The sequence below is a fragment of the Rattus norvegicus genome, chromosome 6, assembly GCF_036323735.1.
Source record: "Rattus norvegicus strain BN/NHsdMcwi chromosome 6, GRCr8, whole genome shotgun sequence".
NCBI lineage: Eukaryota > Metazoa > Chordata > Mammalia > Rodentia > Muridae > Rattus > Rattus norvegicus.
Window position 1 is genome coordinate 104,325,811 of NC_086024.1, and position 25,058 is coordinate 104,350,868.

General features: G+C 44.3%; 1 protein-coding gene and 1 long non-coding RNA gene across 13 annotated transcripts in view; one reads left to right on the plus strand and one right to left on the minus strand.

Annotated features, from left to right (window-relative positions):
• Nucleotides 1-25,058, plus strand: part of Rad51b (RAD51 paralog B) — a 544,534-nt gene that overhangs the window by 496,421 nt on the left and 23,055 nt on the right. For 6 of the 9 annotated variants that reach the window (XR_005506073.2, XM_039113281.2, XM_039113277.2 and 3 more), the window contains one exon: nucleotides 95-198. The exons of the other annotated variants lie outside the window; for them this stretch is intronic. Coding sequence is in view for 5 of the 6 variants with exons in the window: in XM_039113281.2 (XP_038969209.1) it covers nucleotides 95-198 (104 nt within the window). In the remaining variant the exon portion in view is untranslated. The remainder of the gene's footprint in view (nucleotides 1-94; nucleotides 199-25,058) is intronic. 9 annotated transcript variants of the gene reach the window in all.
• LOC134479406 (uncharacterized) overlaps nucleotides 13,639-25,058 on the minus strand; it is a 28,173-nt gene continuing 16,753 nt past the window's right edge. For 2 of the 4 annotated variants that reach the window (XR_010052725.1, XR_010052722.1), the window contains 3 exons: nucleotides 24,880-24,985; nucleotides 19,465-21,605; nucleotides 13,639-13,869 (listed from right to left, as the gene is read on the minus strand). This is a non-coding gene — a long non-coding RNA (uncharacterized LOC134479406). The remainder of the gene's footprint in view (nucleotides 13,870-19,464; nucleotides 21,606-24,879; nucleotides 24,986-25,058) is intronic. The other 2 variants (XR_010052723.1, XR_010052724.1) reach the window with 2 other exon arrangements.

Below are 25,058 nucleotides of genomic sequence, written 5' to 3' on the forward strand. Positions count from 1 at the left end.
AGTACTCTTCTGAGTAAGACTAATGACTGAGCTTAAGTCAAGTCCCACGCAAGGCAGGGCCTCTGCAAACCGGGTTTGCTCTGTCTCCCTTTAGGCGCCTCTGGATCCAGCTGTTTGGTAGCGGCACTGGGAAACACATGGAGTCACTGTGTGAACACCCGGCTGATTCTCCAGTACCTAGATTCAGAGAGAAGGCAGGTGAGTGAGTGCTGCCACGGAGTTCTTCAAGCCTGAAGGTCAGAGAAAAAGATAAACTAGAAATCGGAGATCTGAAGGCGGTTGCCACCATATTTGTCCTGGTGGAATACTGACTGACTAGACCATAAGGAAAGCTCTCTTGACAGTAACTACAATAAAATGGGGGGCTGGGGGGGCTGGAGGGGAGGGGAGTTGGCCATATCACAGGGAAACTGTTTGAGAATGGGTCCTGTGGTTAGCATTGCCTCAACATCTGTGAATGACTGGGGACCACGCTGAGAAGGATTTAAAAGCCTCCATCTCTAAGGGCTCATTTTGTTAGATATTTGTTGAGGACTAGCTAATTTGTGAGCAAATTAAACAGTTACCACGATTTTTCTTAGCATGTGTGTGTGTGTTGAGATCTTAAGATGGAGAACTTCTGCTTAGTTCATAAGCCCAGATTGTGGATGCCTTTACCTCGTCACATATGCTAGGGGTTTAAAGAACTGAGCGACACTAGAGGATGCTCTGAAAACGGGATGACTTTCTCAGGCCTCCCTGTTTAGGTTTCTGGCCTCAAGAGAGAATCCCTCTATTCAGAAAAGAATATTGTCCACCCCCTTCTTCATCTTCTCTTCCAACTCCAGAGAAAGGAACCCTAGAGCCTGACCTTTTTATGCTCATGAACTTTATATCTCCTGACGCACTGCCTCAACTGTCCCAGGTTTTTACCAGACTGAGTTAGCAGTCTCTCAGGAAATCAGGCAAAGGGAAACGATCGGGTGGATACTCTGATGCTTTGAACGGAGCAGAATTCATATGCCATATTTACCAGCTAAACGCACAGCAAATCCAGGTTAATAAAGAAGGGGTGGCACTGGTGGGCCTTTCCAGGGGACATGGGGTCAGGATGGTGTTGCTGTTACAGCAGGAGATAAATTGACTTTTTTTTCTAGCAAGGAGGCAGGAATCATCAAATACAGACATGGGCATTTATTTGTCTTTTCCAGACAACTTTATAGATGTCCTTGCTTACAGACCAGAGGATTCTTCTTGATTTTCTTGGGCCTGTATAAACAACATTTCAGCCTGGACACTAGGTCAGCCCTGTTCTGAGAAGATAACGCCGGTTATTCCATCCAAGGAAACATTCTTGTGTTTTCAGGCTCTAGCACATCTGTTACCTCAGAGACACCTTTCCACCGTGGTTCCAGTATCCTGGTTCTGAGGCCAACACTTTTCTTGATGGAATACATCCAGAAGATTTCTGGAGACCCTAATGACCGTTGATGTGTCCCGTAGGTGGAGAATGCCAGTAAACAAGCAGTTTGTAGCTATCAGAAAGAAAGCACAGAAAATAGCAACATTCTGTGTGAATCGGTGTGGGCAGAGGTCTCTACGACCACCAGGGCTGGCAGACTAACAGTCCATGTGAAGCAAGAAAGAAATCCAGTTAACATGACTTAGATGGTGTTGATTCAAACTATGAAAGTCTGACACCAAGCCGTTTATTTTAGACACATTTAGTGCAATACAACTTTGAAATAAGTTTCCTTGTGAAGGTTATCTTAATCCTGTGTGCACAGTAAAACTTAAGGCATGACTAATCAAAACTCTTTTGCAAAGCACATGTGACCCCTTCTATAAAGATGGACTCATCATTTAAGGGCCTAGGATCTGGTGTGGCCTTGGTCATACAGATAACGTAGAGGTTATCAGGCTATAAAGTACACATGACATCCATGAGGACGGATTCTATTGACTGAGAAACAAAGTTAAAGATAAAGGTCTAAGGAGGAAGAGTCTGGAATAAACAATCTGGGAGATTCGAGTGAGGCCTGGCCCTACAGATAGCAAAGGTCACTGGATTATTAACTGTATGTCCACTGCTGGCCTTCTGAACAGTTATACATCCCTTCCACGGAAGAGGCAAGCCTGTGTGTTTGACATTGCTGGTTTCCTCAGTGCCCGTCTGTGAGCACAGGGACCTTTGAGTGCCAATACTGGTTCTTTCCCTTCATGGGCCCTACTTCTTGAAAACCCATAGTATCTCTGTCTTCTACTTGAGATGGCTTTCTTCTGGAAACACTGACTCTGTGACCTTTCAATATAGTACATGGAATCCAGGCTTCCAGATTCCAGATTTTCTAATTCTAGATAAAATTTATAAATAAGTAAAGTTAAAACCAAGTTACTTTTGGTCTCCTTATAACATGTCCACCCACGTCTATTTTGTCAGAGCCAACAGAAAGTACTTGATAGAACTAATGCAGGGGTTTTTGTTGTTATTGTTTGTTTTGTTTGTTTTGTTTTGTTTTGTATCTTTGGTGACTTGAGGATTTGGGTGGCTCTTGGCTGTTAGGGTCAAACACAGGCCATTGATCACAAGAAGCCACAGGAACAAAGTGTGGATGGATCAGTGACAGGCTATGAACTCATATCCCATTAGATGGGTCATTGGTATGATCTACAAAGGAAAACGTGTTGCCCTGGTTACTAATCAGTCGGCAACAGATTCGAATGCCTTCGAGTCTTGTTTAAACAATGATGAGCAATTAATAAAAATATGACCGGACTACCAATCCAGACAAGATAATATACATTTAATTTCTCAGTAAAAACATGTTGTTAAATGTGTGACCTAATACCTAGGATTATCATACCTAGGATATAGAAAACAGTCTTAATCTGATGACCTTATCTCGCCTGAGCAGATAGTGAGCTTAGTGATTCATTCGCTCTTTCCTGTGGTCTTAGTTCATGACAACACAGTGAAGCCATATGAAGATAAGGCTTTTTGATGATATGGGTAGCAAAACAATCCTTTCAAGTTAGTCTAGAAATACCTTCTTATGGTGCTTCTCAGCGGGAGAGCACGTAGGGCCATTTTAGGCCAGCCATACTCCTGAGACACCAACTCAAATACAGCAGGTATCGTTTGTGTGCCTTGGTTTGTGTTTTGTCCTCAGTCTGCAAACAGAGACCACTCTACCAAGGGATCAAACTTATGGAGTGAGGATTATGTTTTATCCTGCCCCAGGGCTCCTGAATATAAGGCTTAGTCGGGATCACCGGGCTGGCAGGGGGTCAGGCCAAGCTGAGCAGCCTAGGAGTTAAATTGTATTGTCCAGAGGAAGCCACTCACCCCCACACCGGCTGATTATTTTCTTCACACCCTGGAAACTTTGTAAAATTATATAAGTAAGAAAGAAATCTTATCAAGGTACAAGGGAAGTTCAGACTCTTGTTTATTCTTCTTCCGTGTTTGTAAAACCTTCTTACGACACTGTGATGTGCTTTCTTTTGAACTAATTCAGGGCTCTTTTCCACTTGGCTTTTGTTTGTACCTTCCCTGCACTGCTTCAACCCTGCTGTAGTCCTTTTGCAATATTTTCTTGTAACTGAAGACATGAACGAATGAAAGTGGTCTCTACTAGGTTTTAGTCTTATCCTTGGCCTTTAAAATCATCCAGAAATATGTGTGAGCTCACTAAGCGCATGGCATAGAGGTGCCAGGAAGAAGGCGTAGTTCGGATCTCGAGCGCCTTCCAGTCCAGGATGGAAGATTTTGTGTATGCACATGTATGTACTCAGGAACATCAGGAGGGAGTCCAGAGAAAGGGATGCTGAAGCCACCACAGGGCAGTGTCTGTGTAACTCCTGCATTGATGGCTAAAAACGTGACCACTGTGAATCTAAAGAAAGGTGAAGTCATCAGGGGCATCCTGAGAAGACACTAGGAGGGGCTGGTGGGACCCGAGTAAGTCCAACCAGTGGTTCCCATTGCAGCTCCAGTGTGAGAGCTTATAAAATACCAATGCCAGAGCTCCACACTGGCTAGCAAAGTCTCTGCCTGGGGAGGGGGAACAGAGAGCACACAGAAGCATCGGCATCCATTGCATATGTAAGGCCCACTCAGGTGATTCCAACGAACTAGCAAGCTTGAATGACAGCTAACTAAGGATAGGCAGAAAGATGTTAGAATGGTGCCCAGCTCATGAGAACAGCTGGAAGGTGTCATATGTGGTGGCACAGGCTGGATTCTGCCTTGTAACTGAGCAGAGGGTTCCTCCCAGCATTTGTTTGACAAATCTTTATTGAATCTCCCTCTGTCTACTCATTATGGTGGAAGACGCTAGAATCAAAGAATTACTTGGAAAGACAACCATGAAGATGGTATGTTTTATAAGAACATGAATAATTAGTAAATGCAGAGGTGATAGAAGGCTCTACCACTGGTAAAACTTCTGGGAGGATTAAAGAGGCAGCAATGTGGGCTGGAGAGATAGCTCAACAGTTAAGAGCACTGACTACCACACCTCCCAGAGGTCCTGAGTTCAATTCCCAGCAACTACATAGTAGCTTACAATCATCTGCAATGGGATCTGAACCTCTCTTCTGGTGTGTCTGAAGATGGCTACTGTGTACTCATATACATAAAATAAACGAATAAGTCTTGAGAGAGAAAGAGAGGGAGAGAGAGAGAGAGAGAGAGAGAGAGAGAGAGAGAGAGAGAGAGAGAGAGCAATATACACAGTGAATTGGCCAAGACTAGCATTTGGGAAGCTTTTGAAGCACCAGGTTCCCAGTGATGACTCAGAAAGTTGGAGCTTAGGTGGCTGTGCTTGAAAGTGAAGCAAAACCTGATGAAATAGTCAGAGTATTTTCCATCAAATCCTCATCAAGTCTGTTCCTACAAACCACATATGGCATTATAGAAATTTTGAAGTGCCCAAGAAGGAGTAATGAAATAAATTAATCCTGGCTAAGCCTCACACCCTCTTGATGAAATAAATATGACTCTTTTATTTTAACAGATTGGAAGGAAGTGGCCATTTCATATAGGCATTTTATTTGAATAGACTTTATAAATATATTCCATCTTCTACTCAGGAGGCGCCCTAAAGTTATTGGACACTTGAGGGATGAGCCAATATGTTGTTGATAAGACCAATACTGTAAACTCAAGTCCTAATCCTGATTTGGATCTATGGTTTTCCCCAATGCCATAGGTTGTTGGGGGGTCTTGGAGATGAAAAGGAAAAAGGTGGACCATCATAAAACAAATAATGAGAAAGAAGCATTCCTTTATTAATACATGAGCCCAGCCTTGAATTATTCTTCCCCGTATTGAATGTTGTAGCTTCATAGTTCCTTAAAGCATTAATAGTCAGTTAAAAAGTTTCACATCAGACCACAACTGCAAGCAGATGTCTGTATAGCAGTGTAATAGGAATCCTAACCATGAAGACAGTTCAGAAGCAACCTGCTGGGAGCTACGGAAGAACAGGAGCTGGTCTACTAGAATCCTCATAGGCATTCCTTTAAATAACCAAGCCAGAGCCCTAAACATGGTCCATGTCACATGAGGGAGGGATGCTACAGCTACCTTCGGGGGCAGCGGGTTTGAGTACTTGAGAGTACACAGAAGTCCTAAGGAAGAATTGGCCACAGAGTGAGACACATGCCTGCAATCACTCAGACATTAAATGACGTTAGGTGGTGTAAGCCGCAGTTTTGAGTCTCTTTGCTTTCAGATTTCTCTGAAGATATCTGCTCTAGAGAGATCATACTTAGTTAAGCCCTAACGCAAACAGAAACCCTTCCCACAAACAGCTTCTAGCTAACCATACTAGCTTGCTTGCTTTTCACCCCAGCACTTCTGCTTGCCTGCTCTTTGTAGATAGGGAGAGAGAGCAAGGGGGGAAGAAGTGGGGAGAGAGACAGCACGTGTGAGAGAGTGCTCACAGATCACATATGCAAAAGAGAACTTCTGAAGCAAAAATACCTGTAGAAATGGCTAAGGGAACACGGAATTCCAGCCAAGGGCATTGCCTTAAGTATGAATGTTGCCTCCCTTCCATCTGCTCAAGTGTGAAATCTGAACTTTTGCCCACACTCTACCATCAGAAATGCTCTTTAACAGTTATTGTACAGATCAAGAAAACTGTGACTTTTAAACAACTGGGTTTTTGTTTTTGTTGTTTCTTTTTTCAGGCCACCAAGTAAGTAGGAAGATAAGTAGGTAGGTAGGTAGGCAGGCTGATAGGTAAAGAAAAATCTGAGGAAATTCTACTTGAAAGGATGCCATGACCATAAACAGTCATGTTGAGTTGGTGTCACAGAGCCACAACACAGAGTTGGTGTCAAGGAGGAAAAGGACAACACGGTTACCAAGTCAACAACCCTTATGACTATCTCCTGCTCAAGATACACATATCCATATCCTTCTTACCACCTAAAACACACACAGGCACACGCATACGCACACGCACATGCACACTTGATAACAGCTCCTTGGGAAAAAGTCAGTGGTAGGGGCTGGAGAGGTGGTCAGTAGTTAAGAGGCTGCTCTTCCTGAGGACCCAAGTTCTAGCAGCAAGTTCCAGGTGTTCCCTGCGTGGCCGCTTACAACAATCTGTAAATCCAATTCCAGGGATCCAGCACCCTCTCCTGGTCTCCACAGGCACTGCATGCTTGTGGTGCACAAACACACATTCAAGCAAAACACCCATACACATTAAAATAACAACAACAACAACAACAACAACAACAACAACAACATTTTAAAAAGAAGAAACTCAGTATGCTTGCTGTCACCATTTCCTAATGGATCCCAGGAAGGGAGGCTGTCTCTTAAGGCCTTGGGCATACTCAGTTAAAAACGCCGGTGAGTTGGCCCCTGGCCCTTCTGTCGAAGGCCCTTTATTCTAGCCTTCAGCTACAACAGATCATGGACTGTCACTCAAGTGTAGATCCTTCCTAGGAGATTCTGAGCGCCTTAGAGACATTGAACGTCTAAATAAAAGTGAAAGCATTTTTTTTTTCAAAGTAGAGTTGTAAAATTAGTTGTTACCACCATTTCAAAAAAAGAAAAAGCCCTGAAACACCAAAAACAAAGTACAGAAAACATATATATGGATAAAGAGTATATTAGTGTATTAAACCATATGCACTTATTTTTGTAGCAGGCTTACTATTCCTGCTTAACTTGTCCTTCCTTCTCTCTTTGAGGATCCTGGTCCCCGGCCACCAGGAGCCTATGCTGGGTCTACTCAGAGCTCTGAAGGCTGAGTCTCCAGGAAAAAGCCCCCCTCTCTCCATCATTCCCCAGCTCTGAGAAGTTTTATTTTTACATGCTATTGTCTAGTTCCAAATCCCCTGGTGCAGTGACCCTCCCAGCTCTAACTTGCAAAAGAAAGAAGGCCAAACAGCCGGGTGAGATTTTTTTTTTCCAGAGAAATCTAAGCAGTTACAGGAAGTAAAAGAGACACGGAGCTTTGGAACCAAACTGAAGACACTGTTTGTCTAGCTTTAAAAAAAAAAATGCTTTCAGTTGGGAAGCAACGTAGGAAAATAGCTATTCGATCTCTTGGACAAAGCCTGTGGCCTGCGAGTCAAGGATGCTGAAATGTATTTGGCTCATTAGAAAATGAAGGTTGGGGAGGATGCTACATTTTACCCTTGGTTCTTTAGTTACGGGCAAAGAAACCATGAAAACGACCTTTGATTGGGGAAAGCAAAGAAAAAAGAAGGCTTTCATATATTCATCAACTATGAATTAGTTGGCTTTAAATCTTCACATCCACTAGAAAATGACAGTGTCTTATTTGAAATACCTCCTAGTTTATCCAGTGTACTACAGTGAGTCACTGGATAAGCTAAGGTGCCTGTGACCCAGGAGGCCCTGGGCCCTCTCCTCATTGATGGAGTCAGTTAAGGCATACCAGAGGCAGAGTCTGAAGCCTTTAGGAAGATGTTGCTGACTCTTGTAACAGCGGCTTTCTGGCTTATGCTCGCCTCTAACCTCCTAACTAGCCTACAGTTGGGCATCTCTGGGGTTCAGTGATGGATACACGGCCCTGACGCTGGCAGGTAAAAGAAATGGGCGTGGAATTAGAATTCACTTCTTGCTCCTGACATGTCATTTTCACTGTCTCTGGATGAATCTTTAAGATAGACTATGATTTTCATAAAAGTCCCCAAACACAGCCAAATTCTTAGGCTAATAGGTGCTGGGCTATTTACATCTCCTATGATTTTCAGTAGTGCATAAAAAAATTCTACAGAACCCTTCAAAAAGTATATTCTTACAGTCACCTCCCCACTCTACATTGCAATGAATTATAAAAATCAGTCTTTGAACCTTGGGCTCAGATAGGAGACTCGGAATCTTTTTCCTAGTTAAATGGCACAGTGAGCAAGGAATTCCCAAAGGAGGATCTGTGCTTACAGACGATCTCCTGTAAACGTCATTTGTGCTCTTGGAAGGACATTCTTCAGCCCCAAGCTTCCTGTCCCCGCCTTCACAGGTTAAAGGCATTCAATCCTTTTCCTGGCCCTTTTCTTGGTTTTTCCAGTGTGGAAGATGCTTTGTACTTACCTCATTTTTGAGTCTTACATGTTCACTGTGAAAAGGCATGGCAGGGCAAGAGGCAGCAGAAAGCAGGAGGCGTTCTGCATGGGGGACCAATTTCTATGCATGTCAGGGCCTCATGCTTGGCCCCTGAGTTCCAGGCAGAACTAAAAGCTTCTTCTAGGAGGGGAAGAGTTAGCCTGTGGCAGTACCTGTAGCATTGCAGCCTTCAAGTTTGACTCATTCAAATGCATGGTTTCCATTCATCACCACAACAGTCAACACAGATATTAACATTCCCAGTCCTACAAAGCCAAGCTGGGCTGGTAAGATAAATATTGATATTCAATGGTAGCTTCGAAGTGTAGACAGGCTTGTGCCGCTCCAGAGCCCAGGTAACATGTCGTCTGAGGTATAAGGGTTTTGTTGATATTACTATTGCTTACATTTTTATGTGTAGGAATTAGATGAGGGGCTGGAAAGTGACACCTATCTCACAGTTAATGGCTCTCATTCTCTCTTTCTCTCTCTCTCTCTCTCTCTCTCTCTCTCTCTCTCTCTCTCTCTCCCAAACTGCCCCCTCAGCACTTCACTCCTTCACACTTAGTTTTCCTGAAAGACAGCTGGATCTAGAATGTCATTTAACTTGCCTTCAAAGGGTTACCTTTGAGAACGGCACCCCTGACTCAGGAACAAGGACGCGAAGGGATGGTGGTCTGTTTGATGTTTTCTTTCCTTGTTCTTAGTGTTGTTTTGGCTCAAAACTACTCCTGACACTGGCTGGTGAAGAAGTGCTCTGTTCGGTCTGGGTGTGTGACTCCAAACACCTTGTCGCACATGACCCTGAAGCAGGCCCAGGTTATAGTCCTACAGTCTGGCTGCTGTTGCCAGGGAGAATCCATACGGTGCGCTTGCAGGCTACCTGGGCCTATGGTCTCTGAGGCTTCCCTGGAGGGGCTGTGGCTGAGAGTACACAGTCAGGTACAGTGCTGATTTGCATTTCTCATCCTTCCTGAGGTCCATGATTGGAGCAATGGATAGAGTGAGGCTCTTCCAGCATCAAAACAGCTTACAAAGTTAGGGGCAGGGGCTGGATGCAGACAAGGGAGTTACATAATGGATGTGTGGGGGTAAATGGATATGTTTCTGGCATTCCGTTCGAATTTATGAAGTCTTACGTTACTGTAACGTTTTGTGATACATTACACATTATCAAATGCATGATTGGTTGTCAGAAGCAATATAAGTCATTGGGCTTTCGTGATTTCTGCTGCTTTATCTAATTTGGAGTTTCCAGTTGACATACTCCTTTCTTCCCTCAGCCCTCTTCCCCTTTTGCCCCTCTCCCTGTCCCTAGCCTTCTCTAGAACAGGCAATGGCTTCTGACAACTTTGTCTTGGTTGAAATGCTTGAGAGAGAGGCTTTTCATCTTAGGGTCTCCTGGAAGTTTCCCTTCTGGGTTTGGCAGAGTTTTAGAGTCTTGGCATTTTTGGACAAAGACTGTGTGTTTTTGACTCTTGGACTCCTGCTTTATTGTTACCAAAGGAACTGTGATTTTGAGAACACCTTTGGGTAGCCAAGCTGTGGTCTTTGTATCCCCCTGCCTACCATCTAAAGCTTCTTTTCAGAACTGGCAGTAAGACCCTGGGCTGGAATGATGGTGCAGTCCTCCCCGAGAGAGCTCTTCACTGCCCGTTAGAACCCCAGATGAGACACATCTTCACAAAGCTCACAAAACAGATCTGAGGACCTGGGTATATTTGGGAGGGACCAGGAGCTGCCCACCCAAGGCCTCACAGTCCTGGCTTTGAGGTTTCTTTGCTTTGTTATCTCAGCTATTTATTGCGTTTCTTTTGGGCCAGTTACTCTTCTAAGTTCTTTGTGGGCATTCCCTTGTTCCAGCCTCATAATAACTCAATGAGGTAGGCATCCCTAGGTGTGATTTATAGGTGAGTACACTGAGGTTTATGGAGCTCTAAAGTTTGGCTCTAAATCATATAGCTTCTGGCCCAGAATTTTCCTTCTCCTTTTTGCCGGCTCCAATTGTACGTATGTACTCCCTCATCCGCACCTCTGGGTTTTAAACCTTCATCCTATACTATATCCCATGCTAATGTAAGGCTGCTCATGCATGCACTTTCTTCAACCCCTGGAGCTAGCCACCTGGGGTGGTTATATTAGATAGAATGTGTCCTTCAAAGACTAGAATGATCTTTACCCTGAAAAGGCTGTTTTGATCTCTATCTAGCAACCCATAGCTATTTCCTATGACTCCGTGTGCTACCAGAACAGAACTGAGAGAAGGGAGCCCTTGGGCATTACACTGAATCTTACCATCCAGTCAGCCTGCCCTTTCCTCTCAGCTTCCAAGTTGTGGCCTTGCCAGCAGCATCTTTCCACGGACTGGCTTCTGCATTTGCCTTGTGTCCTTTGTTGTTGATGACGATAGAGAGGGCACCTCTGTGGACATTCACCACGGGGTGTTCTCCAGTGAAAATGGGCAGGGCCCATAGCAGACTCCATAAACGCATCTCCTCCTTCATGGGTGACACAACTTAAATTACACTGACCTCTTAATTTTCCCTTAAAAAGTCATTTTTTAATAGGTAAACTTCATGGTTTACCTTTAAGTCTTGAGTTGTCTGTTCTCTGAAATTATTGATCCTGTACTCTACTAAAGATCCGATCAGGGTTGTGTGAAATGAGATAATTGACCATCCTGTGGTCTTTCACTAGCATTCCCTCGGAAGAAAAAGGTTTGAGAGATTCAACATGGCCCCCAACCCTTCAGCAGCTGTTCTTATACCATGTGCTTCCCTTTTATCAGTAGCCACTTAAACCTGTTCTCTCTAGATATACTGCCCTACACTGGGCACTTATGTGAGCTGTTAGTCTCTTCCTTGAAACTGATCTCGATTTCCTACTCTGACTCCATTCTGGAACTGCTCTCGCCTTTGTCTGCCATCCTTTGCCCCGCTCTGAAATCCTTGGGACTGGCTCAGCCAACAGCCATGGGCATTTCATCCCACTGATTTGAGAAAGCCAGTCCTCTAAGGCACCATTCATAACCTTAGTCTCAATGGAGCAGCAGTCTCTGGGTCTCCTCGGCAAGGCTCTTGCTACATGGTATAATTGTCCAGAGGCCAAGTGGTTCCTAGGTAAATTCATAGAGATGAGTTGAATGAGTGTCTGCCATAGCATTGGCAAGGCCTTTTTCCTTTTTTATATATATTAAAATGTGATTTTTTTTACCTCCTCAGTTAAAAACAAAAGTATATGCTACAGTTTGAATGTGCCCCTCCCCAAGCGTATCTTGGAAAGATGATGGTTGTTATAAATAACTGTATTAAGAGATGGACAGAGACATGGTAGGGACATAGCTCGGTAGGTGAGAGCACCTCAACCTGAAAGCCCAATAACCCAGGTTGTCCCTGGAACTCACATAACAATCCAGATGCTGGTGTTTGCACCAACATTCCTAGCATCCCAATAGCAAGATGGAAACAGAATTTCCCCCGAAGTTGGAAGGCTAGCCTGCCTGGAGTGTTCAGTACAATATCGATACCAGAGATTCTGCCTCCATGGGGTGGAAGATGAGAACCAACCCGGGACAGTTGTCCTCACGGCATGTACACACCAACACACATGCCCACTTGCACACACATGTAATTAATTAGCCCGTTTTAAAGATAAGCTGTTGAAGAGACGGCTATGCCATAAGGTTTTGTGAAGAGGTTAATGTCATTATGGTGGGAATGTGAATTGGTCCCTTTCATTTCTTTCTCGCCTTCTCTTTGTCCTTCCCTTATGTGATTATGCAAGAAAGGTTCTCACTAGATCCAGACACTTCATCTCAAATGTCTGAGGCCCTAGAACTGCAATACATTTCTGTACATTACTAATTACCCAGTCTGTGGTATTCAGATATAGCCTCATAGAACAGTCTAAGATGGTGTCTAATACGTGTAAAGCCTTTAGCTACAGAATTCATTAAAATGTTAGTATTTGTTAGAATAGTCCTTTGTGTGTATCTAGCTATAAACACAGGTCCCCTCCTAATTCTTCTGCCTTTAGTTAGACAAAGCCTTTAACTGTTAGAACCCTGTTATTTTCCGTTAGAACCCTGGCTTCTGTATAGGCAGCCATCAGAATGAAATGCTTGTCAATGCCTACTGGGGGGGGGGGGAGAACAGACTTTACAGTAGACCCCTGCTTTCTTGAGGGAGGGGATCTCCTATGGGTAGCCCTGCCTCCTTCCCTAGCTAATTCTGGCAAATTTAAGGTCAATGGGTATGATAAGCAGTGAGATTGGAGAACTTTCAGCTTCAAGGGTTTTGTAAAACACCCCCTACAACTTGGCAGTCAGGAGCCTGTCTTGTGCATCCCTCCAGTAAGTAGCTTATCTCCTCTCAGATGAGTTCTCTGTCCTTCCAGGCTCAGCTTAGGTTACAGAGAACTGACCCTACAGTTCATATCCCCAAGGCTCCCTTTCTATTCATTCTGGGTAAGTATAAAGAAGCTGTGTATTCTTCCCTGCACCCTGACATCCCCATCCCCCACCCCTATTCCCTGCCTCCAGCCACATCTCAGGCAGTTGTGTTGGTTCCATGTCTCCGGTCCCTTTGTTGTCCAAGGTTGTCCAAGGTCCAACTGGACGAACTTCTTCAGCCTCTGGGCTCCAGCAGCAATGGGAGTTCTTTCTCGAGTCCTCCAGTCCTGGGATGGAGACAGCTTCTTTTCATTGCTATTCCACTTTCCTTTCGGCCCTTCCTCAGCACATGTTAACTAGTTCCAAAAATTAAATCTCTGTCTTGAATCTCCTGGGATAAGCCCTGTTTCTCTGACATAGACTGATATGGGTCTAAAGTGTTCTCTCTTGATAAATGGTTTGTGTAAGACTCGAGATATGTTCTTTATTACCCAGTTCCCCAAAGTACTCCTCTCATCTCCAGGGGCTCTCTAGCCAGACGAGTTAGGTTCCTGAGCTGGCCGTCTTAGAGGGCAAAGAGTCTGTGCAGCGCTTCCTGCACAGCATGGGAAAAGAAGCTCTTTTTGGCCTCGTCTCCTTCCTGTAGGATTTTCCAAAACTTTCCAGATGTATCTAAGTTCAAGAAACATTTTAATGACTGGAAATAGTGTCTTGTGGGGGTGATGGGCTTAAAACTAGCAGGGCCTCCTCTGAATAGGGTCCACTGAAGCACTTGAGGGGTCCTAGCTCTGCCCTCCCCTTGGTAAAGCACAGCAGGCTCCATCCTTTAGTGCAGTCACTGTTGAGGAGGGATCCACATTCTCCATGTGCCCTGATGATAGGAAGAACAACTCCACAGCGTTCTCTGTTGGAAGAAAAGATTGGTAAGCCGTTAGTCATGGATTTTGACTCTAACTCAGGGGCAATCTCCTCGTCTATGAGGAAACCTCTACATTAAACTGAGGGGGGCGCTATTTGCCCCATGTTAATGACTTTAAGATTGGCCTAAATCATAAGTTCTTTCTAAAGCCACAGTTACTAACCCAGTGAATTCGAGTGCTCAGGTTCTGAGGACCTGTACAGTCACCCACAGCCATATAGAGCTCCAGTTCCAGAGCATCCAACGCCCTCTTCCGGCCTCCACAAGCACTGCATACATGTGGTGCACAAACATGCACGAAGACAAAACACCCATACCCATAAAAATAAATAATTTATTTAACATTTCTCCAAATTATAAACAAGATCACCATTCTTCTCTGGTAGCAAAAATCTCGTAAATTTCCATATTTCTGTTACTACAAGTAATGGTTGAAACCCCACATCTTTAAAAATGGCTTGAATCTACTTCCTTATTGATTTATTTGGAAAGTTCACATAGTCTTTAATGCCATAACCACTGAGCAGGATACTCAACATGGTTATTAAAAAGCAGGCTGCTAAGGAAAGGGAAGCAGATGCTATGCACAGATGGACCTATGATTCCTGGTCTCTGAGATATCCAGTGTGCGTGTGTGTGTGCGTGTGTGGGTGGGTGTGTGTGCGCGTGTGTGTGCGTGTGTGTGCGTGTGTGCGTGTGTGTGCATGTGTGTGCGTGTGTGTGCGCGTGTGTGTGCGCGCGCATGTGTGCACATGTGTGTGTGCGTGTGCGTGCGTGTGCATGCGTGTGTGTGCGTGTGTGCGCGTGTGCGTGTGTGTGTGTGTGTGTGTTATTGTAACTGTGTACAATTCCCGTTCCAGAGCATCCAACGCCCTCCTCTGCCCTCCACAGGCACTGCATACATGTGGTACACAGACATGCATGAAGATAAAACACCCATACACATAAAAAGAAATAATTTATTTAATATTTTGCAAATTACAAACAAGGAAATCACCATGCATTTGAGCACATTGCCATGTGAAGGACAGAATTTGGACCTGTGCATGCAGATCTCTGAAATCCTTCAATGCACCTTTTTCAGAGTAGGCCCTTTTAGTTTCAAGCCCACTGCCCCCACAAGTATATTTACGGTTATATGGCTTCCTTCATTAGCCTACAAAGAATTCTACCACACAAGTCAGCCATGTATGTAGTGTGGGAGCACAGTTACATTTGAGTACATTGAAAGTTAGTGTAGCCTTTCACATTTTTTAAAAAATTAAGATTGATTCATTGATTCTAAAATAAAATATGGAAACAAAAGACACTATCTTCATCTCGATAGGTACAATGGGAGAAAAAAAGATGTCCCTTCACCAAAAAGATAATGATACTTTTAAATTAATTTCAGGCTTCCTCTCAAATGAGATATCTGATCATGGACAGATGGCTGTAACCATAGCAGAGAGCCACTGATTCTTCTAAATTTTTGAAAGAGGTTTTATATATTATGTGTATATGTATATCTGCATGTGGGTTTATGTATGTGTGCAGTGCCCACAGGTTCCAGAAGAGGGCACTGTATCCCCTGGAGCAGGAGTTGCAGACAGTTGAGGGCTGTGGGCGTGGTGCTGTGAGCTGAACACAGGCCCTCTGTATAAGCAGTGTGCACTCTTCTCCACCCTTCCAGTCCTGGATTTCTCTTCTGCCCTTTCTGATTCTTTGAAGAAGATGAGACATTGCACTCTGCCTCTGCTTTATGCAATAGGAGCATTGTTCATTATCTTCAGGAATTGCCGCATGGCTCATTTGTGCAAAGCCATATTGTATAATCCTATGGTTCCATGGTTTACTCGGCCAGTAACTTCCTTGAGTAACGTTTCTGGACAGGCAATCAAAGGAGAATTGCTTAGACTCTGCCTGCAGAGCATAGGACAGTTCAGCTTCCTGAGCCTTTCTATGCTGAATCCAGAAACGATGCCCTCTCCTAAAAAATCTGGATTTCTATGTTCCTGGGCGGTTCTTAGGCACACAAAGCCTGAGATCCATGTATGTATATCCTGTGATGGAAGTGACTCTGGTTCTCTTTCCTGTTTCCTTCCTGTCTGCAAGCCTTCTCCTACCTAGCCCTTTTCATCTCTCCAGTGCCTCCTATTATGTAATACAGAGCTGGAGTGTTCGTCTCTAAGGGATATTTGGGTTCTAGTGGTCTGTGAAATTCAGTCTCTAGTGACCTGTAAGAGCTACTGAACTTATCTTAATAAATCATACATAAGTGCCTACCGTGTATGTACTGGGTATTGTGTGACTGTGTGTCTGTGTGTGTGTGTGTGTGTGTGTGTGTGTGTGTGTGTGCACATATGGTGCATATGTACCTGTGGGGGTCAGAGGTCAGTTCCATATGTCATTCTCAATCACTTTCCACCTTACTTTTTCAAACAAGGTCTCTCACTGAATGTGGAACTCACTGACTGGCTGTAGCCCCCATGGACTTCCATCTCTGTTCCCCAAACACTGTAGTCTTAGGTACACAATACTGTATGTGCCAGCTTTTTACATCTGGGCTGCAGATATGAACTCGGGTCCTCATGCTCCCATGGTGAGGTCTTTTACCCACTGAACCATGTCCTTAGACCCCATAACTTTTATGTGTGTCATCCTAACTCTGTCATCATCATCATCATCATCATCATCATCACCACCACCACCACCACCTCCTCCTCCCCCTCCTCCTCCCCCTTCTCCTCCCCCTCCTCCACTCAAGATCAAACTCAGGGATTTATGTGCACAGTCACCATCACGGAGCTATACCCTCTGCTCTCCATCTTTAGTAACACATGCTGTTATTAGTAGCAGTCACACTTGTTATCAGACTGAGGCTCAGAGAAGTAAAGCAACGTGTCTAACTTTACTTAGTAAGTCGAGCGGCAGTGAGGTGGGATTATAGCAGGGCTACAAGCAGGTAGAGAGCTGCCCGGGTTGTTGTTGACCCAGAGCTGCCCAAGGCCTGGGGCTCACCCAGTGAACTGCTCACTCTTGCCTGATCCACTCTCCAGCAGGGGAACCTGGTTTTGGTTTTCTCAGATGTTTACTTGGCCTCTCGTTTGAGCATTTGCCTTTCGTACTCAATAGTAATGAAAGGACAAAAAAAAAAAAAAAAAGCCTAAGGCTGGAAACATTTTGTTTCCTACAAAAAGAATATGTTTTGAAGCCAGCTCTGTGGTTGAAAGCATTTTTTTCCTGTGGTCTAGGGATGGGTTGGATCCCATCACTCCTTGGCTAGTGACTGAGAACTCAGCCTGTGGCTTCCCAGCAAGTCTGTGCAAAGCACGCTGTTTTCCAAAGGAGTGTTTAATGGTGTTGGATATGTGCACGAGTGGACAGATTAGTCTGTTTGGGTGTCTAAGAGCATGTTCATGAGCCTCTGAATGTTTCAGGGCAGAGAGAACCAGGGAGTGGTTTTCCACATGCTGGACACATCAGCGTCGCCTTTAAGTTTTCACCACGTACATGACAGGCAGACACTCAGATGCTGACAGAATGAGAGGAGAGAGATACATAAGCCTTGTATGGATTTGCAAGTAATCAAAAAGCTAGGGAATGTGAAATTTTGACCTGTCACATTTCTGTCTGTTTTCAAATGCCCAGATCCAACACATGGCGTAGGTTTTATTAGATGGCAGGGTGGTCTGACGGTAACACACAAAGTGGGTATTCTGAGGTACCGGTCTCCAGTGTGGTCAACTTTAGGATTCAGTACAGTAATCTCTGCCAAGATTTTAGATAAGTCACTTTATAAAGATTACATTTCCATGTCAAAAAATTTTTTTACTTAAAATTAATTTTTAAGTTCTGCTCTTCTAAAAATGAATGTGCTTTTTAATAGGATGGATTTTGAACATTCTAGCAATCCACAGATATTCATAATTTGCTCTTCATAATTTTATGAGCTGATTGAGACTTTGTAGTATGTGGTCTTTCCTAGAACTTTTCAGTGCTGACCCTATGGCCTAGCCTTAGATTCTGTCCCCCTACATTTTCGTCAACCACCATCAAAAAAGTAGAATTCTCTGGCTCTCATTGCCTCTGGCTTTTAAGCAGAATCCCAGTTCAGTGCCTGACACAGAGTAGACGTTGCCCCATAAACATTGGTTGACTTAGATGAAATAAACTTCTTCAGAGTTGACAAGCTGCTCTCTGTAACTTCAGAATTCCAAGCAGAGTTTGGAGTACAAAACATCATGCTTTTCAGAAGAGACAGCTATAGCCACTGGATTCGGGACAATCATTTGAAGAAACGAGTATCACTGATAGAAAGAACTGTGAACTCCTTTGCTATACTGTGAGGTAGAAAACACACTTGAACCATAGGATGGTTTCCCTTTAGAGACAAATTGAGATAGACCCATGCCTGGCATGGGATCCTGGCATGGGATCCAAGTATGTGCACTTGGATATAGAAACTGGTCGAGCCAAGTCAGGCTCATAGGAAAGGCTGACCACAAAGAAATCAGACCACAAGTAACCAGTGGAGAAAACTAGCATTTTTTTTCCATTTTATCACACAAGGCAATAGGCCTGTTCTCACAGTAGGGGGTAGGGTAAACTTGGGAGGATAGTGGTAGTGATTTTAGTATACTGGTTTACAGATGGGGTTGGTATTTCTATCTTTACTCTTGACAATGAGACAAATAATAGATCCCTTGGTATATCAGGATGCCAAGGCTAACTGAGCTGGTAGAGCTTTGTGGCTTTGGCTCTTGGCTGACAGGCGTATCCATGCATTAGGGCCATGCTTGGCAGTAGGCAGAGCAGCTGTGTGGGTCCTGGGAGAGCTCTCTGGCTCTGTGGGTTTCTTTGATACGCAATTGAACTTTGGCTAATTTTTCTTCTCATGGCTGTTTATGAAGTCCTGAGCTGGGCAAAGAGCTCCTTCTGGAACTCAGAAGCAATAGCAAAGGCGAGCATGGTGTGTTCCCACAGTCATACTCTTACTTGTAGCCTCCAAGGATGGTACACAAGGCCTTCCACAAAGGGACAAGTAGAGGTAAGGGACTGCAGAGTTCTCTTTCAGTTACATACTGCTCTACCTAGTGGACCGGGTAGATCCCTTCAAAGTTCCCTTTCTTCAGAAGGAATGGATCTCTCATTTCAAACATATCAGTAAGCTTACTAAATTTGTATTCTCTGGCACCATGATGCTTAACAGTAGCAGCTGATGAGTACTGAGTATTTAGACATTTGTGAGGTACTACCGTGAGGTGGATAACCCATCTTACAGCTTGTAAGGTAAGTACTGCCCTCCCCCCCATCTCATACATGAAGAAATTCAGTGGCAGAATTGTTAGCGACCGTGGCTCTTACTACTCCCCAACTTAATTCTACAAATATGTCTAAGTGTTAACTGATATTCCTGAATCCCTCCCCACTTCAGTCTGTAGCATCAGGCCACAGATAATAAAATAATTGAAATTAGCCTTCTTAATTACCCACTTTAAGTTATAATAGGCTGCCTCAGTTAGGGTTAAATTGCTGTGAAGAGACACCATGACCAAGGCAACTCTTATAAAGGACAACATTTAACTGGGGCAGGCTTACAGGTTCGGAGGTTCAGTCCATTATTATCGTGGCAGGGAGCATGGCAGCATCCAGTCAGAAATGACACCAGAGGAGCTGAGGGTTCTACATCTTGTTCCAAAGGCAAACAGAAGACTGACTCACATGTAGTTAGGAGGGAGGTCTCAAAGCCCATGTCCACAGTGACACACTTCCTCCTATAAGACCACACACCTATTCAAACCACCACACAGGCCTTGGTCATTTTCAGGCAATATCATTCAAATAACCTGAAATTATGATTTCCCTCAATTCATACACAAGTGCAGAGAAGGTGCTTGGCTTATCTGAAGCTGGGACTATCTGCTCTATCAAAGACAGATGCAGTAAATGGTTTAGAGCAGCGAGTCTCAACTGTGAATCGAGACCCATTCATCAAACCTCTGTCTCCTAAAATATTTACATTACGATTCCTAAGAGTAGTTAGGTTACAGTTATGAAGTCGCAACAAAAATAATTTTTTGGTGGGAGGTCACGACAGCACATATGAAAGGCTTATAGCATTAGGAAGGTGGAGCGCCATCGGGTTCGAGAACTGGAGAGAAGGATGCTGTCCAAGCACAGACTCTAGAGCATCTGGGGTCAGAATCAGGGCACAGCAGTGTTCTTCCTGGTCATTTCTACTCTAGCCTTTGTGCTTTCCACTGCTATCCCCAAGAAACAGTGACATCAACAGTAATGGCTGCCAATTTTGTGCCAGGCATGGAAGATCCCCATAATATACTATGAGCCGGTTTTCTCAGTAACACTAGCAAGTGTGTACCATGACCCATGGCTTACAAATGGGGAAATAAGCTTGGAAACGAAGGTGTGTCCTAAGGCAGAAGCAACTAGTGAGTGGTAGAAAAGGGAGGCAGACTCCCAGAGAGACGGGCACCTGGCATCTGCCTTACCCTTGACCGCTCACCCTTTCCTTTAATGCTTGTACTGTGGTTCTCCTGTAAGGAAACACCCTTCTTTAATCTTCAACCTGTGTGTCCAGGCCCTGCTTGAACCAGTGGCTCCATGTCTGACCAGCAGAAGGATCATGTTCCTTCTGCTACCGAGATTAGTTTGCAGTATTGGTGAGCGCAGACTAAGCCAATTAAAGTAAACCCAAGACTTAGCTGGAACAAGGGTGGCTAAGCTGGTAGATACTGAGCATGGAGCTCCTGGGGGACATCTTTGCCACAGTATGGAAGGAAGCTACTTTAAGAGTGGCAAAGAAGTCCATCCATAAAAAAGAAGAGACACAGAGAGACTGTTTCCTGGAGAGACATGTTTGGAAGGTTGTTCCCATGCTCCCCAAGCCTGACCCCGGCTCCAGATCTGAAGCCATTATTGAATTGTTGATCCTGTCCTCCCTGTAGGCAGAGGCAGAGATCTGATTCCCCGAGTCTTTTTTTTTTTTTTTTTTTTCCCTCAACTGGGTCATTTCTTTGCCTCTCCTCCCCTTGTGCATTTCTCTTCTCTGGCCTTCCTGTTGACCTTTTCTTTGCTCTCCAACCACAGTATGGAGGGGGAAAGCCAGAAACCTAAATCAGGCAGCCTTGTTGGCTCTCAGAAAAGGCTTGGGTGAAGAGTGAATTAAAAACACTGACTTACGAGGCTGAAGAGAAGGCTCATCACGTAAGAACGAGTGCTGCTCTCACTAAGGACGCAGTTCCCCTATAAGCAAAACTCGCACACATTTTTTTAAGTAAATAGACAATTTTTAAAAAATATACTGACTTAAAAGCAATTCAAAAGTCATCCTGGAATTTTAGTTAGCCATTCTAACCATGGCTTCTTTGTCACATACGAAACTTGATGTCATTGCTTCCACTGCTGAAATTCAGCCTCTTCTGCGTTGGTCTCACTTAATCATCAATGAATGATGGGGTGTAAAATAGTCTTTCCAGCTCAAAAGCAGCATCAAGTAAATAAGATGAAACTACTAATGCTTTGGGAGATGAGGTCATAAGCAAGTTGATACTTTGTAGCCATCTACCAGGCTCGGTTATGGAAAAGCCAAAGACGAATGCAATATCACGTTCAAAAGTCTAGCCAAACTGAGTCTCAGAACCACTCACCATAATACAGTGTGATGGGCAGGAGGACGAGGGACCACATAGGAGGGGACAGACAGCAGCAGATGCCAGGACCTGGAGAAAGAAGGACGGGTGCGGGTGTCACCCCAAACATACACACAATATTGCTGGATCGTGTAGGGCCGCTCCAGGGCCGGGCTTTACAGTGAGGCATTTATAGACTTAGAGGTGGCAGCCATTCACCAGATGACATGGCAGGATTTCAGTATTATAACTAGAGCGACTGACCTCGTACAGTCAAGCAAGAGCCCAAAAATTATGCTGGAGTCGAGATCTCCTAAAATGGATGGCAGAACTCCTGTCCTGCCTGAGGAGGAGTGCAGCTTCAGAGAAGGGCTCTAGCAGACCACATTCAGAATTCAGAGAGAGCAAACTGTCCAAGTAAAGGCAGCTTCTCCATGTTTAACCCACAGGGCCAGATTTAGAAGTGATCAGCATGGGAGACAGGGGAGCTGGAGCAATAAGTCAGCCCACAGCGGGAGGGCCTACTGAAGATGTGAAAAGTCACAGCAGGGGAGCCAGCAATGCCCATCGAAATGTTAAAAACATGATGATCATGCGGGCATGGTGCTGCACACCTTCGATCCCAGCACGTGGAAGGCAGAAGCAGGCTGGTCTCTGTGAGTTTAAGGCCAATCAGGTTCACAGAGAGAGTTCCAGGACAGTCAGTACTACATAAGGGGAGCCTGCCTCAAATCAAACAACAGCAAAAAACAAAAACCAAGATACTCCGCCAACTTTTGCCTTCTGCCTGTGGCTTGTGTGACCCTAATGTTATTTAGATATACAGTCCATACACACTTCCAGGACATCTTTGATCTGTTGTTCACATTAATCTGAAAAGGCCAGAAATACAGGCATATAAGCCACTAAATCGCTAGACTGCTGCTCGCCCTATGCAAGGCAGCAAGAAGCCAGTGTTCTTTAAAGCCATCTCTGGATTCCCGGGGCCTTCTGGCTTACTTCAAAGCTGGGCCTTTTGGCTGCTTATGGGCAGAGGGCGCATCATATTCGTCTTTGTTTTCCCTACTGTCTAGCTCAGTACCTGGGACATAGGAGGTGCTCGATAAATATTTGCTGAATGACTATAACATGAAATAAGTCATTCAGTTCTAAGTAACCATTGCTTATACTTCTTGTAAATGTGGGTTTATATAATTGCAAAGTGTGTCTGCCCTTTTTAGGTCTTGTATTTTCATTGGGGCCTGAGAGCTGTCAGTGGTGCTCTGCTAGAGTCTGCCTGCTCCACAGGAAAGCTCTGGCAGGAGCAAACTAAATATCCCCGCGTGACAACTGACCGAATATGGCAGAGTTCTCCCTCCCTTCAACTTGGCTTTCCCTACCTGAGGAAGGAAGAGGAGTGCTTTGTTTGTGTGTTCTGAGATGAGAAACAAAATTTAATGTATATGAGGTGTGTGGAAAGAATCAGTCGATATAGAATAATATGGAGCAAGAGGAAAAATCTCCCCACAGATGTGTAATACAGGCTTTCTCTGTTTGCACTAACTGTACATAATGATATATGGCCTGTTTTGAAAATAATCTGGTTATTGTAGATTTTCTCCCAGTGTGTGTGTGTGTGTGTGTGTGTGTGTGTGTGTGTGCGTGCGTGTGTGCATGCGTGTGTGTGTGTGTGTGCGTGTGTGGTGTGGTGTGTTTACTAATCACTGTTCACAGAAACATGGTATTCAATAATATTTGTATAGGCATTCAGTCAAAAGCATTGTGGCATTAAAATGAAGTTCTGTGTTCTTTAAACTCATACCAGGAAAACATGAAATATTTTGTTTTTAATTACCAAACGTCATTGCCATCATCACGAGGCTGGTGTTCTAGCTTAGGTAGTAGAGTAGGTAGGTAGCTTGTCTAGTGCACATGAAGCAGTAGATACAAGCCCCAGCACTGCATAGACTAGACTTGGTGGTACACACCTATAATCTCAGAAGTTCAAACCCATCCTCATCTACACACTAAATTTGAAGCCAGTCTGTGCTACAAGAGAGCCAGTCTCAAACAAGTAAGAAATACGTACCATCACTGACAACAAAATTTGTATTACAAGAAAAGGAGTGATACAGCTTCACTTCAGAAACAGCTCTGCTTCATCTAAGCCCTTCCACCTCAGGACATGGATAAAAGTTTACTGTGCTTTTATCAGTGACTCCATGACAGGCATTATGAACCAATTTGAACTGAACCAATCTTTAAATATACTTACTGTTTCAAGTGTCTCTAAGTTGGACCTACTTTAACTTGAGCCTCTTTCATTCAGTAGATTTTTTTAAAGAGAAATAAATGAGTGTGCAGCTCATTAGTGGAGTTCTCAACCAGAGTATTCATGGCACTATTACATTCACGGTACCACACATATATTCAAATTAAATGTAGAAACTACAAGCGACCAAAGAAATACAAACTCCGAACAATAAAGTGCTTAAAGCCTGTTTGCACCCCTGACTCCAGCCCCCATCTGTCCCCGGGCTCACACGTAAGACCCCTCATCCTGTGCTGGTGAAAGACATTGCACAGTCGATCCTCAAGAAGACTGATTTCCAGCACAGTCGATCCTCAAGAAGACTGATTTCCAGCACAGTCGATCCTCAAGAAGACTGATTTCCAGCACAGTCGATCCTCAAGAAGACTGATTTCCAGCACAGTCGATCCTCAAGAAGACTGATTTCCAGCACAGTCGATCCTCAAGAAGACTGATTGCCAGCACAGTCGATCCTCAAGAAGACTGATTGCCAGCACAGTCGATCCTCAAGAAGACTGATTGCCAGCACAGTCGATCCTCAAGAAGACTGATTGCCAGCACAGTCGATCCTCAAGAAGACTGATTGCCAGCACAGTCGATCCTCAAGAAGACTGATTGCCAGCACAGTCGATCCTCAAGAAGACTGATTGCCAGCACAGTCGATCCTCAAGAAGACTGATTGCCAGCACAGTCGATCCTCAAGAAGACTGATTGCCAGCACAGTCGATCCTCAAGAAGACTGATTGCCAGCACAGTCGATCCTCAAGAAGACTGATTGCCAGCACAGTCGATCCTCAAGAAGACTGATTTCCCAGCATGCTTTTGCTTTTTTTTTTTTTTTTTTTTGGTTCTTTTTTTCGGAGCTGGGGACCGAACCCAGGGCCTTCCGCTTCCTAGGTAAGCGCTCTACCACTGAGCTAAATCCCCAGCCCCATGCTTTTGCTTTTGTTGACATTCCATTGTCATCTTTGGGTTCTTATCCCTCTTAGAAATACTGACTGTTCCCCAGGGACCCATCTACCTACCTGTGCGTAGGAGTCTGAAGCATCAACAGGGCTGTCTTCACCTACTCACCCTTTCTCCTATTAGCGATTCTTCCTGAGCATCAAGGAGGATCCCTGCAGACTCTTGCTTTGGATAGTTTTGTCCCATAGCAACTGGGCAGATCTCTGATTCACTTCTAAAACATAATTATTGATTGGGAAAGAGAAGAAGTTGGGTTATTTAAGATAAAGGCTCTAGGGAACAAAGAG